Here is an 18,023-nt window from a genome sequence, read left to right as displayed (position 1 = left end):
GGCGTCGCCTTGGTGAAGGCGACACCCGGCAAGGTCACCCTAGCCTAGGTGAGGCCGACCCTCGCCGGGCCTCGCTTGTGGCTAGCAACGACGACCCTTGCCTATATGAGGTCAACCCGCCTAGCCATGGCTGGTTGCCAGCAATCGCCTATGGCCTGCTCGATCTAAGTCAACAAGGGTGAATTAAGCCATGAGGCATGTGTATGTGTATATATTAAATATGTAAATGAGAATGGAATCTTCAATGAAAAGAACAAAAAAGATGGCCATGATTTTCAACTTTTTAAGTAACGTCGAAAATTGTCGGCTGGCCAATTTGAATGCAAAAAGGTTGAAATGGAGGAGGAAAATCTACAAAGGGAAAGATGCTTAAATCCATCATCACTTTTGGCCATTTTTTTACCATTTTGCATCCTCCACTTTGGTGGACAACCATTTCTCAATCTCCCGCATACCCAAATATGAACAAAACCCTAATCTTTCCATCACCACCCGCCGACCGCCACTGTCGTCTGCCTCCGAGCCGACTCCACGTCATCCTCTTCCCCAGCAGCATCGCGGCCGCCCTTTGAGCTTGCCCCGAGCTCACGCCACCACATTCTCTAACCTGTTCCCTCTTTCTCTCGCTTGTCTCCCTCACCCTCTATTTCTTTATCTAACAGGTGCCGTGACGCGACATCCGACAACCACAGCGAGTTCATCGGGTGATTATTTTTTAGCTATTAAATACAGCTAATTTTGGGTGGGAGGCTAACTTGTCAGTCGGATTAGACTATCACCTAAAAATACGGCAGACAAGTCGTGCTTAAACAAGTAAATGTCCTTATCCAAACTCGAGCTAATTAGACCTTTCGCCTCGGTCGAGTCTATGAACCATCGGATCTACAAATCGTGCCCGTAGAAAAGTATGCTAATCATGACATAAGACGAGGTGTCTCGTTGGATAACAAATTCTGAAACCCGTTAAAAATGTCTTCAATTCGAGATTAACCGAGCGCCTCGAACTGATTGGCCGACGAATAAACTCTCCCTCCTTTCGATGTCTTCTAAACTTGACCCCTTAGATATATTTGTTTGACAAAGTGATTCTTATCCACATTCTATTGCCCCCCTTTAACAAACTTCCCCTCGCGGCGGATAAACTCTTGACATCATCTCCTCCCACCTCATGATATATCTAATCGACAAGGACATGGCTTTAGAGTCAGGATTTCCATAAAGAAATAAAAAGAAAAATTTGCAATTCTTTTCTTGTGGTGACCCTTGCAAAATTGACACCTCAAAGTCAAAATTAAAGAAGAAATTATGGAAAGATCTGCAGAAGGAACTCAAAACCGTCCTTAAACCAGGGAAACGCAAATTAACAATTTTGGATTCAAAATTTTCCCAATTTGTTTTCCTTTTATCCCTCGCCCCCATATTAAGAAATCAAGGGCAAATCCGTAAAAACCGCACTCAAAGCCCGCTCCGTTCGGCTTGCGTAGTCGAATTCGTATTGAATTTGGGAGAACGAACCGGACCGGGCCGGGTCCACGGCCGCACGGGTGGAGCGCCGGTTCCGGTTCTTCCCGAGAACCGAACCGGGTCCGGTCCGGTTCGCGGTTCAATCGGGGGCCTGATTTGGGGTCCCTTTTTCTTCTCCTCGAATCGAATTAGGGCTTGGAATTTTGTGGGGAGGCGCCGCCGCCGCCGCCGCCGACGGGGAGTTGCCGCCGCCGAGAGGAAGAGTGAGATAGAGAAGCGGAGGGGCGGCGTGCGGAAAAGTGTCAGCGTCCCGACCTTCCCTTCCCTCCGACCGATTCGTTCGCGCTCCCGCGAAGAAGACGAGTTGCTTTGCGCGGAGCAGCAGCTACCCGAGCGTGATCTCGGCTGTGCTCCGACAGATCTCACCTGCGGTAGGTTTGCGCGCCGATCGTCCGACTGCACGCCCGGTTTCTGACGGGTGGAAGGGAGGAAGGAGAGCCGGCAGCACCGCCTGAGGCGGCGGCGGCTGCAAGATCGACGAGAGCGAGCTCCCTTCCGACGAAGGTCCAGGTCACCGTCTCTCTCTCTCTCTCTCTATCGCTCTCTCACCTCCTTCGATTTCTCTCGTCCTGTTTATCGAGCGCCGTCATGGATGATTCGAGCTGAAAGGAACACCGCAACCGAGAACCGGACCGGACCGGACCGGACCGGCCGGTCCGGTTCCAGGTTCCAGGGTTGGGGGATCACCTCCTCGCGCGCTGTGTCAACGGACAAAACCACCGCCGCCGCCTCCTTCTTTGGCTCTGCGCAGCGAGCGAGGAGAAGGTCGGCGACGAACGCCCCGCGTCTTCCTCCGCTCGAGCCTCCGATTCGACTCGCTCCGACGCTTCAAATCGATCGGTCGAGGTGCGCTGGAGCGAGAAGAGGCGGTGATTTTCTCTCTCTCTGTGCAATTATCGACCAGCTGTTTTTGAGCTAGCACCTGTTGCAATCAGGAAAGATTTAACTTTTTGGAAGTTATGTATGGAAGATTCTTGGTGCTTGTATGGAGCTTGGGGTTTTCCGCTTGTTTTTTTTTTTTGTTTTTTTGGCGTGCGCGGAGGCGGAGGACGGCGGCGCGCTCCCGCTTGCGACGGTTGCGGTGAAACCGCATTGGGCTGCCGTCGACCACATTATGAATTCCTGTCGGGAAAAGATGAGACTGATTGCTCTTACGTTACTGAATGTAGACGCCGGAGTTTGAATAGGGAGGGCTTGCTCTGGTTTAGCTTATAGCTCGATGTGTGTATGCTACATAGGTGTGTAGCTGATGGACTTGGGTGGGTTCTGTTTCGTGCTTGATTTTTGGCATGAACCTGGGTTTGCTTGCATGCTGGGTTTAGAGAACTGAGGAGGGGCTGTCGGCGGTCCTGCGTAGGACTGTCGAAGTAAGAGCGTGTGGCTCGATCAGCCGACTAGGGTTTCCGAGATGTCAAACGATCAGATTTTTGGAGTTGATCCCAACCGGTTTATGTTCTCAGGTTCGGAAGAGTTCGGTCGGGGCAGGACAAAGGAGGAACTTCACATGGGCGATCCGGCGCAGCTGTGTGATGTGGACGGTGGAGAGGAATCGCTTAGGTAGTTTATTGTGCAAGGTTTTACACTTATGTCTTGACTTGTTTATGATCATGTTGTGTTTTGGGAACCGTGATTGTTCCAGTTAATTTTTGGCATGGAGAAGTTGTGATTACCTTTTGCGATTTTAAATTGCCTGAAGTGACAAATCGTTTTAGGGAGGTTTGTCTTGCTGATGTTTGGGATGTAATAACCTAACAGCACATATGTTGTGAAGAAATATAATGACGAGGAAATGGAATGGAGAAAGGACAATAAATTGAATGAGGAATGGGATGAAAGGGGTAATCTCATGTCTATCTTTTTTCGTGACTATGAATCAATCCCACCAATTCACCCAGAAAGAGCTTAGATGTGCGTTGTCCCTAGTCAGAACTATTGCGCAAAATATGAGGACTATGTTTTGTAGCCGAGCTCTCTGAACCAACATGACTACTTTCTTTGATCTTCCTAAGGACAGATCAAAACCCTCCCAAACGTTCCACTCAAGTTACTCCTACCCGGCTCTCCTTAACAGTTCAGTCCTATACCGAGGGAATCCAAAAGTTGTTAGAGTTGGATGTCAATTGTGTCTCCAAAAGAAGTATGCGAAAGAAAAAAGTAAGTATACACTTGAAACAAAAAGTTTGTGTGCTTTGTTGCAGGAGTGGAATTGGCATCCGTTTCCCTATGGAAAAGAATGTCAATTCCTTCAACAAATGGCACATTGGTGTGGAGGCCAAAATTCCAGTATGCATTCCAATTGATATTTCTGCCAAACTCTAGATTTCCTTATGAGGTGCAAATAGAAATAGAAACTGAAGACTGTACATGATCTGAGGTTCTAAGTGCTTTCCACGGATAATTAACACATTCTCTTTCCTGTGTTTTTGCTTGTCAATGCTGTCGAATGTTAATTTAGGATTCTTTCATTCCATGTCCGGATTAACTATCAACTAGTGGAAATAGCGAGTATATTCTGTTCCAGATTTCACACTGCATTTTCTCAGGTCATGTGGTCATGCTTTTGGTAGTGTTAGAAGCGATGATTGCAATGCAATAATCTTGCCGAAAAGGAAGAGGAAGGATAGGAAAGGCATGAATCAGGTAGGATAAATGTCCTTTAGTTTCCTCTTCTATCCTCTTTCAATGTCATGGAAGGTGTCTAATAGTCGAATCTGTCTATGCAGAAGCATGGGAAAATAAAATCAAAGACTGTGCCTAGTCCTGGAATATCTCAAAAGAGAAAGAATAAGAAATTGGAGGTGACTTCTGATGCTTGGCTTTTGCTTGCTTATTGCGTATCATATTATATTAACTGAATTTATTCTTTGTTTCATGTTGTTGTAGGAGGAGAAGCAAAAGGCCGTGCTTCTGTCGCGAAGCATGGAGTTGTTGGAGTATGTAGCTGCCCATTTGCTTTTAATGAGGATGACTGATTATTACACTTAAAGGCTTTGCCTACTTATTGATTATGTCATAATTTCCTCCTTCAGGAAGTACAAGATTCCAGATTCTGCATACTCACTGCTGCAGTCATCGCAGAATATTGGAAGGGTTTGTATTGTATTTTTCATCCACTTGTTGCTAACTAAAATATTTGTTGGCCGCTACTTAGCCAGATGCATGTTTTCTCTTTAGGCTGAAACCATGCGTGAAAAACGTTTGAAGGTTGTGCAATTTTCCAAGGCTGGGCTAAGAGATCCCCTTGGGAGCAGAGATGTTGGCAATGCTCCTAGTGAGAGTGAGCGTATATCGGACAGTTGTCAATCAATTTGCGAGCAAGATATTGGCAGCAATGGTATTTTGGAGCCAACTAAAGTACAAAAGAGATGTTTAGATAGTGGGTGTGCTCCTTTTGACTCTTCTCAAGAATTGGTTGGTGGCAAAAGTTTTGACACTGGTAAGGAATCAATTGAGCAACTTCCGGTTAGACAAGCTACCTACAGTGATACATTCAGCGGTGGAGATATGCAAATTTCCTCACACATAACTCGCACTCATGATGACAGAGAGAATGCTTGCTGCTCGGTATGGTTGAATCTGGTTTTGCTTGTTTTGAATATGAGTTTCGTGGGCTAAAGTTGAATATGATAATTTTGAAATAAAATTTACTGAGTTGAGATATCCCTAGCGTCCGATAGCTTCGGCTGATTCAAAATAATTTTATGACTTATCGGTGTTTAGAACGGATAGCGATTTGAAATATTTGTAAATGTCTACTTGGTTAAGAAGAATTTTAAGTGTGCACGTCTGTCCATGCATTTGCCTGTACACAGTCATGTCCATGCATATTGCGCACATGCCTGTGTGCCTATAGGCGTGCACTTGTGTATGCATTCGCATGTAGGTGGGCATGGGTGGCCATGCGTGGATGTAGTGGTATGTGTTTGTGTAGGCAGAATTGTGCTTGGGCTTGTGTATGTGGATGCATGTATCCTCTTTGTTGTGTATTGAATGCATTCAGAGGTATCTTAGAGGATCCTGAATTGTAATATTTTCACAGAATCCATTGTTTCTCAATGAAAATATGCTTTTACCGTTGAATTACTGGAGGAGCAAACCAATGAGATTATGTACATATGCATCTTTTAAAATAAATGTTCCCATGAACATGCTACTAACTTACTGCATGCACTTGCTCTAATGTAATTGTGCCACATGAACAGGTCCTTCTCATCCTATAAAATTTTCTAAATATCCACGCAGTGTATTCTAGGGATGTAAGTATGTGAAGAAACAGATTGGCAGCTTCATGCTGTTCGTGAGCAGAATTTTAATCTCTGAAATTCTTCCCCTCGTCATTGACTTAATAATTTTTTAATAAGTTGCGTGTTTGTTTTGACCGGATATTTTCCAAGATCACTTGTTCTCCTGCGTTATGTAATGCTTTACATGACGAATCTCGATTTGCATACTCTCGCAAAGATTACAGTGAATAATACTATGGAATGTGCATGGTAATGAAAACTTCATATTCAGAATCCTCTCCTTGTATCTTTTTTGTGGTCGTTGATTATGAGGATTCTGGGATTTGAATGCATGGCAGGATAGGGCAGAGGATACTTTGAAATCAGAGTTTGACAAGACAAGCCTGTCGCAGTTATGTGGGCTAGTGACTACCCCTATTATAGTGCATGTATCGAGGCCAAAGGAAGTTGAAGACAAGAGAAAAGATCTTCCGATAGTCATGATGGAGCAGGAGATAATGGAATCTATTAATTACCATTCCACTGTTATTATCTGCGGAGAAACAGGCTGTGGTAAAACAACACAAGTTCCCCAGGTATAGTAAGCTTTGACATTGTATTATGGCGAAGATGTTGTGCTTTACAACTTATTTGAGCGATTTTGACGACACTTGCTTCTCCAATGTTTTCAGTTTTTGTTTGAAGTGGGATTTGGTTCAAATCAATCTACTGTGCGAAGTGGAATAATTGGTGTAACTCAACCACGTCGGGTTGCCGTCCTTGCTACTGCAAAGCGTGTGGCATATGAACTTGGTCTTCACTTGGGTAAAGAAGTGGGCTTTCAGGTTAGGTATGATAAACGAATTGGAGATCGTTGTGCCATCAAATTTATGACTGATGGAATCTTATTGCGAGAAGTTCAGGTTCACTTTCACCAACTCTACATACTATATCCAAGTCGATGAAGTAGCACATTGATCATGTCTCGATTTGCTTTTGAGTATCTGCTTATTATTCTCTTTTTATGGACGGATTTTTCTTTTTTTCTGGGTTTTCGGAATAATCTATTGCATATGTATCCTTTGTCCTGTTTTCAATCAAACATGTGTCGAATGGATGTGAAAATTGAAGCTCGTCTTTGCCATTGATTATTTAGCGAATAAGTCAGAGAAATGAAAGGAGCACTAGAATCGGGTGAATCTCTTTTTTTATCTGATTTATCTCTGAAAAATAAACTTCCCCCATTAAGTAGGTTTGGATCCTCTTGCAAAGTTTGATTATTTTGTTGATATAAACCTGGCATCAGCCAATTTATTCTTCCATACTACTAGTGGTTTTCGGTGTTCCCCCTTGGAATGAGTTCGTTTACAAGCATGCTTTTTTTTTTTTTTTTGGTCGAATACAAGCATGCTTTATTAGGTAGAGAACATTGTACAATTGCTTTATACTTTTCTTAATCAAACTTCATGTGCAGAATGACTTTTTGTTGAAGCGTTACTCCATCATTGTTCTGGATGAGGCCCATGAGAGAAGCTTGAACACTGACATACTTATCGGAATGTTATCACGCATTGTACAATTACGTCAGGTGACAATTGTCTTTTGATGATTCATTCTTGATCTGTAGGATATCTCTGTGTCTTTTCTAAAGATTGCTAAACAATCTTTTTCTTGATTGTAGGATCTATTTGAGAAACAGCAGAAAATGTTACGATCAGGACAATGTCTGAGTCCTGAAAGCGTGATTTTTCCATTAAAACTTGTGTTAATGAGTGCCACCTTGCGAGTAGAAGACTTCATTTCTGGAAAAAGGTTGTTTCGTGATCCTCCTCCGGTGTTGGAAGTTCCTACTAGGCAATACCCAGTCACCATACATTTTTCAAAGAGAACAGAAATTTTAGACTATATTGGTCAAGCGTATAAGAAGGTAATTTCAATAAACAAGAGGCTGCCACCTGGGGGCATACTTGTTTTTGTTACTGGGCAGAGGGAAGTTGAGCATTTATGCCGAAAGCTTCGCAAAGCTTCAAGACAGCTAATTGACAAAACCTCCAAGGGAAATGGAGTGAATGATCTCAATGCAGTCTCTGAGTTAGGCAATACCGAGGGAGTCAATTTAAAAGAAATTGATGAGGCATATCAGCTTGATACTAACCAAGTCAACCAGCAAACTGACAGGTTTACTTCTTATGAGGAAGATCAGTTTGATGTGAGTGAGGAAGAGTCAGATGTGTCTCATGATTCGGGTTCAGATAGTGACTGGGAGACTATTGATGATGATGTTGGGCATCCGTTGGACGAGAAAAATCCTTCAGATGATGGTGGCCTTTCTGAAGTTCTTGGGGAGGAGGGAACACTTGCTTCACTAAGAGCTGCTTTCGAAGCTCTGACTAATAAAATTTCTTCAAACTGCAAGACAGAATCGACAAACTCAACCAATCAGGGAGGAGACTCGGGTGGGATGGATCTCAGTATGGGGAAGAATGGGGTAGATAATGGTTCTCATGCTTGTCCAATGCATGTCTTGCCACTTTATGCAATGCTTCCTGCAGCACAACAGCTTTGTGTATTCGAGGAAGTCAAGGAAGGCGCACGACTAGTGGTTATTGCAACGAATGTTGCTGAAACTTCTTTAACTATTCCTGGCATAAAGTATGTAGTTGATACTGGAAGAGAAAAGGTGAAGAGCTACAACTCTTCCAATGGGATGGAGACGTATGAAATACAATGGATAAGTAAAGCATCAGCTGCCCAGCGTGCTGGAAGAGCAGGAAGAACTGGTCCTGGTCATTGCTACCGTCTCTACTCTTCTGCAGTCTTTAATAACATATTTTCTGACTTCTCCTTAGCTGAAATATCTAAAATACCTGTTGACGGGGTTGTCCTTCTCATGAAATCTATGGGTATTGATAAGGTAGGTCCTATGCAGTCCTACTCTACTAGATAATAATTTGATTTTCATGATGAAGTACAATGATGTTTGCTTCTGCAATGTGAATGTCCATGCATCACCTTTCATCTCATGCAACATCGCTACTTAAAGCTGCCTTTGCGAGGTGTTGCTGCATGTCCTTTTTTATTTGTGATTGTGTTTATTAAGTACATTTTTATTCATGACCATGCTCCTTAAGCTGCTACATCCACATGATGGTCATTTTTTTAAGCCTCACCACTGTCTTTGACTATTTAGTGCTAAGCCTTAAATTGATTAATTTTAGTCTTTGCTTTATTCAGGTTGCAAATTTCCATTTCCAACACAGTTGGATGGTCATTTTTTTTACCTCGCCACTGCTTCTTTTATTATTTAGTATCCGGCTTCAGATTAATTGCTTTTATTCTTCGATTATTCAGGTTGCAAATTTTCCATTTCCGACACAGCCGGAACCAACAGCCTTGCTTGAAGCAGAGCGCTGCTTGAAGGCTCTTGAAGCACTTGACAGTAGTGGGAAATTGACGTCCTTAGGGAAAGCCATGGCTCGTTATCCAATGAGTCCCCGCCATTCTAGGATGCTCCTAACTGTTATTCAAATCATGAAGACGGTTGATAATTATGCTCGGGCAAGCTTAGTTCTCGGATATGCAGTTGCAGCCGCAGCAGCTTTAAGCTTGCCAAATCCTTTCATCACGCAGCTTGAAGGGAGTAAATCGGATGGAGAAGGGTCGGAGAAACTCGAGGAATCTGCCTCTTTAAGCAGGGAACGTAGGATGGACAATCAAGAAAAATCCAGGAAAAAGGAACTTAAAGAAGCTATTCGAGCGTCACGTGGGAAGTTTTATAATCCATGTAGCGATGCTCTCTCCATTGCTTATGCGCTACAGTGTTTTGAATCTTCCAAAAGTCCAGTAGCTTTCTGCGATGAAAACTCATTTCACCTTAAAACAATGGAGGAGATGTCGAAGCTGCGAAAACAACTGCTTCAATTGGTTTTTGCTCAAAGCATTGACTTCAACCCTAAATTCTCTTGGACTCATGGTACGCTAGACGATGTAGAACGTGCCTGGAGGGTTCCCTCTAGTAAGCACCCTCTGCAATTGAATGAGGAAGAGGTCTTGGGCCAAGCTATTTGTGCCGGTTGGGCAGATAGAGTTGCAAAACGTATTAGAGGAGGTTCATCAGAAGGGGATGGAAGAGCTCGTGCAGTTCGGTATCAGGCTAGCATGGTTAAAGAAACCGTATTTCTCCATCGTTGGTCCTCTCTCTCTAACTCGGCACCCGAGTTTTTAGTGTACAGCGAACTGCTTTATACCAAGAGACCATACATGCATGGAGCAACAAGTGTGAAGTCCAACTGGCTCGTGAAGTACGCTAAGTCTTTGTGTAGTTTTTCTTCACCTCTCACGGACCCTAGGCCTTATTATGATCCCAGAGCCGATAAAGTTCTCTGTTGGGTGGTCCCTACCTTTGGCCCACACCTTTGGGAGCTTGCTTTGCATAGTGTGCCTATTCTTGATGATACACATCGTGTCGCCGTATTTGCCTATGCATTACTAGAAGGTCAAGTTTTGCCATGCCTAAAATCTGTGAGGAAACATATGGTTGCTCCACCTGCTACCATTCTGAGACCAGGGGCGTTGGGCCAAAAAAGGGTCGGTAATCTTCTCTTTAGTTTGAAAAGTAGGATGATCGACTGTTGTGCTAGGCTACGGGAGGTCTGGAAGCAGAATCCGATGGAATTGCATTCAGAAGTTTCGGACTGTTTTCAGGGAAATTTTCAGCATCAATTTGATGTGCTCTGGTCCCAAATGCTGTCTGAGGTACCTTCAGAACATCGGGGACGGTTTCCGAAGAGGGCAAAGCGTGAGAGAAGATAAAGCAAACTGCTTAAAGAAGAGCTCGGGTGAGTACAATTTTGTTCTAGTGATGTTGATCTTGAGAGGCTTTAACCTGTACATATGATCTGGTGATTCTTAAATTATAGGAAATTGTACTTAAGAGCTAAGATTATGGTTTTGTATTATGACCGGAGATGATAGACATGATAGTGCATTTTTGACTTTCCGATGCTTGCAATCTAGTTTCTTTTGTTCCTTCTCTAGACAGTTAAAAGTAGGTTTGCACATTAGATTGAGAGAAGTATCCTTGTGCGGAGGGATGAATCTGGGTTGATGTTTACTTTGATAAAATACAAGGAAGTTGCAGTAGTTTTTGAATGAGTATTGAAATGACAGACAAGAAAATAGGGAAAAGTACACTAGATGTGTTGAAATTACTGTATGGAATACAACTTTTTTTTAAATAGTTTGCTCAAGTGACTTTAGCTATTTTTCTCTTCGGAAAATTGCAGTTAAGATTTTATGGTGACACTTATTCTTTAAATAGTCAAATGTGGCAAATTGTGATCTTAATTAGGCTTTAGACGGTATCATTTAGAGATTCAAACTCCATGAACAGAGAAGGCGCGTCTTCTTCCTCGATCCAAAAACGACGCAAGCAATGACATTGCTTTGGCCAATCTAGGAGACGTTGCAGCTGGCTGCGGCTGCCGCCTAAGATAAGATTGTGACTGACGATGGTGTCGTCGCTGGCCACGATAGCTGCCGCTGAACCTTAGCTTTTGCAGGGTCAGTTGATAGAAGACCCTTTCTCCTTTGCTTGCACTTAACAAGTGCTCTGGCTTTTCTTTACGTATGTTATCTTGGTCAACTGAGAAGTGGGTAGATCTTCAGTTATTCTGCATACGGTTGGAGAAAACATCTAGATTTAAGCGCCAAACGGAACCTGTCCTGTATTTGAGATATTGAGGAATGAAAGTTTCCCATAAATAATGGATGGCACCAAACTCAAAATCTTCATTTCCCTCCAAGAACTTCCAAATCCTAATGAATCACGAACTCAAGATACGTTTTATTAAACATTTTTTAGGCAGGGTTTGTCCAAACTTTAGAGTACCCGGCTCATTCTGTCGGAGTCGCGCAGCGCTCTTGCCTTACTACCATTGGATAATTACTAGAGCACGAGGCCTCTAAGGCTGCATTTGATTCGATTTCGGGGATGTAAAGTCATATGTCCAAGTATCTTTGAACAAAGGTGTGTTTGTTAAAAGCAAATAGCATTTGGTTGATGCATATTTTGTGTAAAGAAACTTTAAAGTATAAAATAAAGAAAGAAAAAAAAAGAGAGGGAGCAACTCAGGAACTAAAGACAAAGAAGGCTAGGATACTTCCCTTGCTTTGGGGGACCACAGGCGAGCATTGGCTGCGATCGTCGACCAAGTGAGCGTCGACCAGCAACACTCGTTGCACCAAAGCTCAAGAGAGGCAAACAGAGCTCAATGAGGCCTGACCATGGCAACAAAGTTCATGCAAGCGGATATGCAAAACCCGACCGTTGTAGCCGAGCACAGTGAAGCTCAGGCGAGGCCCGTTACCGAGGTCACGACCCTAGGTGAGGGATGCTGGGGTTGCTCAACCTCAGGCAAACCAACGCCAAGCTCGTGAGATCTCAAACTTCCCATATCTAAAATTTCGACGGTCGGGCTTCCTAAATCTGGCCATTTGATGGTTGGTGCGACACTAGGCGAGGGCCAGTGAGGTTGCACGACCCCAGGTGAGGCAGCACCGAGGTTGCGCGACCTTAGGCGAGCTAGCTTTGAACTTCGAAGTTGCGCAAGCCAAGCGACAGGACTGGACTCCAACATTGGGTGAGCCAAGCAATGGATAGCCGAGGCCGCGCGACAGCAAGCGACGCAACACCAGTGTCGGCAACCCCAGCCAACCCCTCGCTGGCGTTCATCTAGCTTCGCCACCTCTGCGAACTCCAGAACTGCAAAGAAGATAAACAGTTGCGAGGGCAAAAGCAAAATATGAAATTACTAGTAGGGGTAATTTGGGGAGGAAAAAACTTATTTATCTTGGGACCTGCTTTTTGAAAATGCTAAAAGTCTTGCCTGTTTTCGGCTTTCGGCTTTGCCAATGCTAGTATTTCCCAAAGTGACCCAAAAAATATTTGCCAAACACTTACAAGTTTTTCCAAGAGAATTCCTAGGCTTAAAGTTCATTGGGAAAGTTGAATTAATCGTAGCCTAAGTAGCCTAGAAAAGAGCTGCCTTCCTTTGCACATATCAACCATACGATCGAGTAGGTCTGGCCCGGGGCGCATAGTTCAGTGGCTGAGATCATTTGGTTCATAGCATCAGGTGCATGCAAGAAAATTTCCGAGTCCATATGATTGAGCTTTACTCCGCCATATATCGAATGGTCGGTCGCTAATACAGCTACATAGTACTGATATCCTTTCTGGCTTGCATGTTCATTGGCTGTGAACTTTACTTCATAGATCTGGTCCAGATGGGGAAGTGGGTTTTCTCTCTCAGTGACGTTCAATCAAGTCAATACGCTACTTACGTATTGTTGATCGCCCTCATATCACATCCGGCACCTCCCCCCTTAATCACATCATGCTTTTCCTTGGATGAAACAAGAGAGGAGCATGGATAACACTCATTCCTAACCCAGATTTCTTTTGAGAGGCGTAGCAGCTCAAGGATGTAGAGATAAACACGGGCATTGTCATGCCGTGGATGATTTTTCAACTGGTGGAGTCAAATCACAGGATGCAACAGATTAGCAATCGAAAGCAGTTCAAGTTTGATATGTGTACCGAAAGCATCTTTCCTTCTTTATGGGTTTATAATTGCGGTAGTGGTCTCGTTTCATTTAACACCGATTTTTAATGTCGCTTTCTAACATGATGTCCGAGCGAAGCTTCAATTTTTCACTACCCATGTACTAGTACGTTGCGCTTGTGGATTGTTGTTTGTGTCATGGCTTTGGTTTTGGGGTTGGGTTTTCTAACTGTTAAAATATGTCTCGAGTTTGAGTCCGAATATGAAAGTTTCCTAATTCAACTAGGTTTCCTATTTTAAATAGTTTCCTAATTAAATGATTTCCTAGTTGGAAAAGGTTTCCTAATTGGAGAAAGTTTCCTAAAAAGAGATTTCCTAATTTGGATCATGCTATTGTCTATAAATAAGAAGTGTGACTTCTTATGAAGAGTATGAGAGAGGAGCTTCTGCTAGTGAATTACACCATGAAGATATCCGAGTGTGTTTGAGCGATTAAATTCTTATGGTAAGAATTTGTGTATAATTCTTTCGTGAAATTGAGAGATTATTTCGTGAGAAATTATGGGGCTAAATACTGCATGAGCTATTGGGTGTAATTCGGGTTTGGGAAACACTGAAAGTGTTTGAGTGACTCGAGTGTAGTTGTAATCTCCGTTGTATCGCTTTATCTATAGTGGAATTTCGTGCTGCTCTCCCTGTAGACGTAGGTCACTATGACTGAACCATGTAAATCTGGTGTTCAATTTACTTTCTTGCTATGTCTATTTTATTGTTCGATTGCTTAGCTTCCGCAATAATTGGTATCAGAGCTAGGCTTGGCTGAGTTAAAGTGAATCGATGGTGACAGAAGAAGGAAAAGTGAGAATCGACAGATTTGATGGAAAGGATTTTAGTTTCTGGAAGATGCAGATTGAGGGTCATCTATATTAGATAAAACTGTACTTGCCCCTGTCTGGAAAGAAGCCAGAGACAATGAAGCAAGCTTATTGGGAATTGTTGGATAGACGAGCTTTGGTTGTTATTCGGCTGACGTTGGCTCGTAACGTCGCGTTTAACATCGTGAAAGAGAAAATCACTGCGGGTTTGATGGAAGCCCTATTGGACATGTGCGAGAAACCCTCTACGATCAACAAAGTCTATTTGATGTAACGTCTGTTTAGCTTGAAGATGAGCAAAGGTACATCGGTTGCTGATCATATTAATGTATTCAATGTGATCGTTGGTCAATTAAGTTAAGTTGACATTGACTTTGAAGATGAGGTACGTGTTTTGATTCTATTATTCTCATTGCCTGATAGTTAAAATACTACTGTTACTGCTGTTAGTAATTCCTCTGGGTCAACAAGTTTGATGTTTGATGGTATTCGAGATTTAATTCTGAGTGAGGACATCCGTAGAAGAGAATCTGGTGAACATGTATCTACTGCTTTAGTAATTCCTCTGGGTCAATAAGTTTGATGTTTGATGGTATTTGAGATTTAATTCTGAGTGAGGACATCCGTAGAAAAGAATCTGGTGAACATGTATCTACTGCTTTAATAGGTGAAAATAGAGAAAAAACCGGCACATGTGTTAGCAGGAGTGGTATAAACTTGAATAGACATAGTCAGTCTAGGACCGGTGGTGTTGTCTGTTGGAGTTGTGGCAAGAGGGGGCACCTTAGAAGAGATTGCCTTAAACTGAAAACGACAAAAGGTAAAGGAATTAGAGTTGAGTCTGCGGATGATGTTGTAGCTATAGCAAATAGTAATTCGGATAGTGTTGATTATGTCTTGTCTGTCACTGATGATTCGCCGTTTGGCGGATGGATTCTGGTTGTTCTTTACGCACTATACCAAATAGGAACTGGTTTACTACTTATCAGTGTATGGATAATAGTAAAGTGCAATTGGGGAACAACGCTGAGTGCGATATTGTAGGTGTTGGTGATATAAAAATCAGAATGCATAATGCTATTGTGAGGACATTGACGAGGTGAGGCATGTTCCAGAGTTGAAGAAAAATCCGATTTCCTTGAGTGCCTTGGATTCAACTGGGTGTCGGTATTTTTCAGAATGTGAAATTTTGAAGGTTGTTCGAGGTACCTTGGTGATAATGAAAGGAATCAAGTATCGTGGCCTGTATGAGCTTTAAGGTGAGACAGTAAAATTTGTTCTTTTCTTTTCTTTTCTTTTTGTTCTTTTGGCAACTCACTTCTAGAGCCTAGGCAACAACAGTAAAATTTGCAACACTTCATGATTACACAGAGCCCACATAAAAGCAGAAATGGACCAGCCATTCATGCTAGAGCCACAGATGTAAACATCAAAACATTGCAAGTGGGAGGAGCACTTGACAGTACTCCAACTTCATGTAAAGTTCTTGGCTTCTGTAACTGTCATTATAACTGAAACCAGGAGTAACAGTTAGTATAGCGACAACAGACAACAATAATGAAGGAAGATTGAAAATAACCTCTCATTGCGCGAAATAGGCGGGAAACCGATCAAACCATCAATCAATGTGAGAGCGGAGAGCCTGTGGAGCTCTCAATTCTATTTTAAGTTATTGTCGGGGTACACTGCAGAAGCATGTGCACTAATGGCCTTATGATAGGGTCACTTTTGGTTTTGGGAGCCTGTGATTCTGCTACCAGGTTTTGAAGTACTAGGTTAGGGAGGAGCATGAGGGACATGCTTCTATAATTACTACTTTAATTACAAACAATGGTTAGGTGTGTGTCTGATAATCATTGCAGAGCTGAATAGATTAAATAAGCTGATTGGGAATCTCCTCACTGCACAGAATAATGTTATCGAAAATTATTTAAGCCAGCCCGATACGAAAGTTAAATCTTATCAGTGAAAGGAAAACGCCTTTTTCTAGTTACCACAAGTACCTTCAAGCTTGACATTCCAACAGTCACAGCAGCCGGATAGATCTGCTAATTTTCTTCTCTAGGTGATGTCCTGCAATGCCCAGCGTGATCTTCGTGCATAAACCTCGAATTCGTTTGGAATTGGGACACGTCGAAGCATGCCCCTTCTCAGTTAATAGAGGCTTCGATGTAAGCGTGCAAAATGTATAAATTAGCTGCAGACTTCTTTTGGAACCCGAACCGACCCCAAAACTGTGTGAAAAACAATCGGCTTCTGGCCATTCCCTTGAGCTCATTTCATTTACTTTAAATGAAATGTTACCTGAAAGTTTTCTGGCTCTTTCTTTCTACCAACACAAGAGAACAAGAACACACGATGGCTAGCTAGCAAAGGTTTTGCAGTGACTGATTAATCGCTTGGAAGTTCTTACCAAATTGCTTCGTTGCAGCTGGGCACAGATACTGTCAAGTCTCCATCGGTCATACATAAGAAGATAAGATGAGCACATGACGGCACAAGGTCACTGGCCCGGCATGAGAGGAACTTCACCAAAGAGGGATTGATAAAGATTTAGGAAATCATGTCTGAATATAGACATTTGGTCCCACCACAACAGGCACCGCCAATTAGATTCGGTCGCAATGCAACGCGAACCATAACTAGATGTCCATTTCAACTTCCGCTTGTTTTATTGTTATAACCAGCGGTCGAAGTTAAACGCCATTGGCTAGTTGAGATCCCATAATGTCGCTATTCCAGCAAGATCAGTCTCATTAGTTTCATTTTGATTTATGACTGAACCAGATGGACTCTGCAGCCACATCTTTATACTCAGTTAGGAAACTTTTTATTAACAACTTTTTACTATTTGGCGCAGCCCAAGTTGACAGACAATGTTCGAAGAGTCGATTACAGAAAGATCTTCGAATAGAGAGAAAGCTGGACGAAAGTAATAGGCGTACATGACCATAAGTACAAGAAGTTACGGCCCGACTCGATCAATGTCCTTATCGACGAAATCGAGTTGAAATTAATGGCAGGACATTACCCCACTAATGATGCTTTTAACCTAGCCCAATCATAGTTGTTTCACTTGAGCTTACTTTGAAGAATCTTCTCATCACATTTGGGCAACTAGGAAGTGTGTCCTTGGGCACACTTTTAAAGATCTAACCCTAGTCCTTGTCCAAGAACCAGTGGTCCCCAATTTGCATAGACAGAGTTCGTGCAAAAAAGAATCACATTGGAAATGGCTGACAGCACAAAACCTCAACATAAACAAAGGAAAGAAATGAAAAGAAAAAGCTCTGATTCTTTCCTAGTACAATCAAACCCCATTAAACTAACGATGCCACTGTGACTCTTTATCTTCCCCCGCACATAAAAAATGTGACCCCCATTGTCAGTTCACAGTACAATCATTGCTACAGCTGATTCAGAGAATCTGCATGATGAAATAGAATATAGCCACCAAAATGAGATCAGACTGAATCGTGAATATAATTGAAATCCAACAAACTCACCCATCCGGGAAAGAAAAAGCAATAAGCTGATAATCACATGTGAAAAGAAAACAAAATGGCTTCTGGGTTAGCTCAAGGCTAAGCTGTAGCAGGTGAGATTCTGATTCTGAGAAGATGAGCCGCCCAGATCTTGTCTTTGCGCTCCAATCCCTCTGGACTTTCTTCTCTCTCTTTTTGGCAAATTTGTTTGAGACATCATAAGCTGTCGTGCTCAAAATACAAAAGACGCAAAAGGTTGGGTCATGCACTTCTTTTGGCCTTTTGGGTTCACTAATTTCACTTCACTGCAGTGACTAATATGCCAAAAAAATATTTACTCTTTCCCTAAAA

At 42.7% G+C, this 18,023-nt stretch overlaps 1 protein-coding gene across 10 annotated transcripts; it reads left to right on the top strand.

Moving 5' to 3' along the window:
- The first annotated feature begins 1,680 nt into the window (after positions 1 to 1,680).
- Positions 1,681 to 11,513, top strand: LOC115688038 (ATP-dependent RNA helicase DEAH13). 10 transcript variants are annotated; one of them, XM_056315794.1, is made up of 13 exons: positions 2,171 to 2,393; positions 2,985 to 3,081; positions 4,068 to 4,164; positions 4,248 to 4,322; positions 4,408 to 4,457; positions 4,554 to 4,614; positions 4,699 to 5,088; positions 6,107 to 6,343; positions 6,440 to 6,670; positions 7,222 to 7,335; positions 7,429 to 8,661; positions 9,099 to 10,585; positions 11,098 to 11,513. In XM_056315794.1, exons 2-12 carry the CDS (start codon positions 3,029 to 3,031, stop codon positions 10,557 to 10,559), a joined length of 4,002 nt encoding a protein of 1,333 aa, XP_056171769.1. In that variant the 5' UTR covers positions 2,171 to 2,393; positions 2,985 to 3,028; the 3' UTR covers positions 10,560 to 10,585; positions 11,098 to 11,513. The 10 variants fall into 10 exon arrangements, with proteins under 10 accessions (XP_056171771.1, XP_056171773.1, XP_056171769.1 ...); XM_056315793.1 differs by having other exon boundaries at positions 11,033 to 11,513; XM_056315796.1 differs by lacking the exons at positions 2,171 to 2,393; positions 11,098 to 11,513 and adding an exon at positions 1,681 to 2,034 and having other exon boundaries at positions 9,099 to 10,758.
- Positions 11,514 to 18,023: the final 6,510 nt, after the last annotated feature.

This window comes from Syzygium oleosum, unplaced genomic scaffold (genome assembly GCF_021117445.2).
Source record: "Syzygium oleosum isolate NSW1041296 unplaced genomic scaffold, Sole_v2.1 Sole_v2.11, whole genome shotgun sequence".
Lineage (NCBI taxonomy): Eukaryota > Viridiplantae > Streptophyta > Magnoliopsida > Myrtales > Myrtaceae > Syzygium > Syzygium oleosum.
The sequence above is the reverse complement of the archived record's forward strand: the minus strand, read 5'-3'. Positions and strand labels throughout refer to the sequence as shown.

Excerpts from the sequence above, each read along its gene's own strand:
- LOC115688038 (XM_056315794.1), top strand. The coding sequence starts at position 3,029 with ATGGGCGATCCGGCGCAGCTGTGTGATGTGGACGGTGGAGAGGAATCG. Across the intron at positions 4,458-4,553 it reads CGAAGCATGGAGTTGTTGGA|GAAGTACAAGATTCCAGATT; the intron begins GTATGTAGCTGC and ends TTCCTCCTTCAG. Across the intron at positions 6,344-6,439 it reads AAACAACACAAGTTCCCCAG|TTTTTGTTTGAAGTGGGATT; the intron begins GTATAGTAAGCT and ends CAATGTTTTCAG.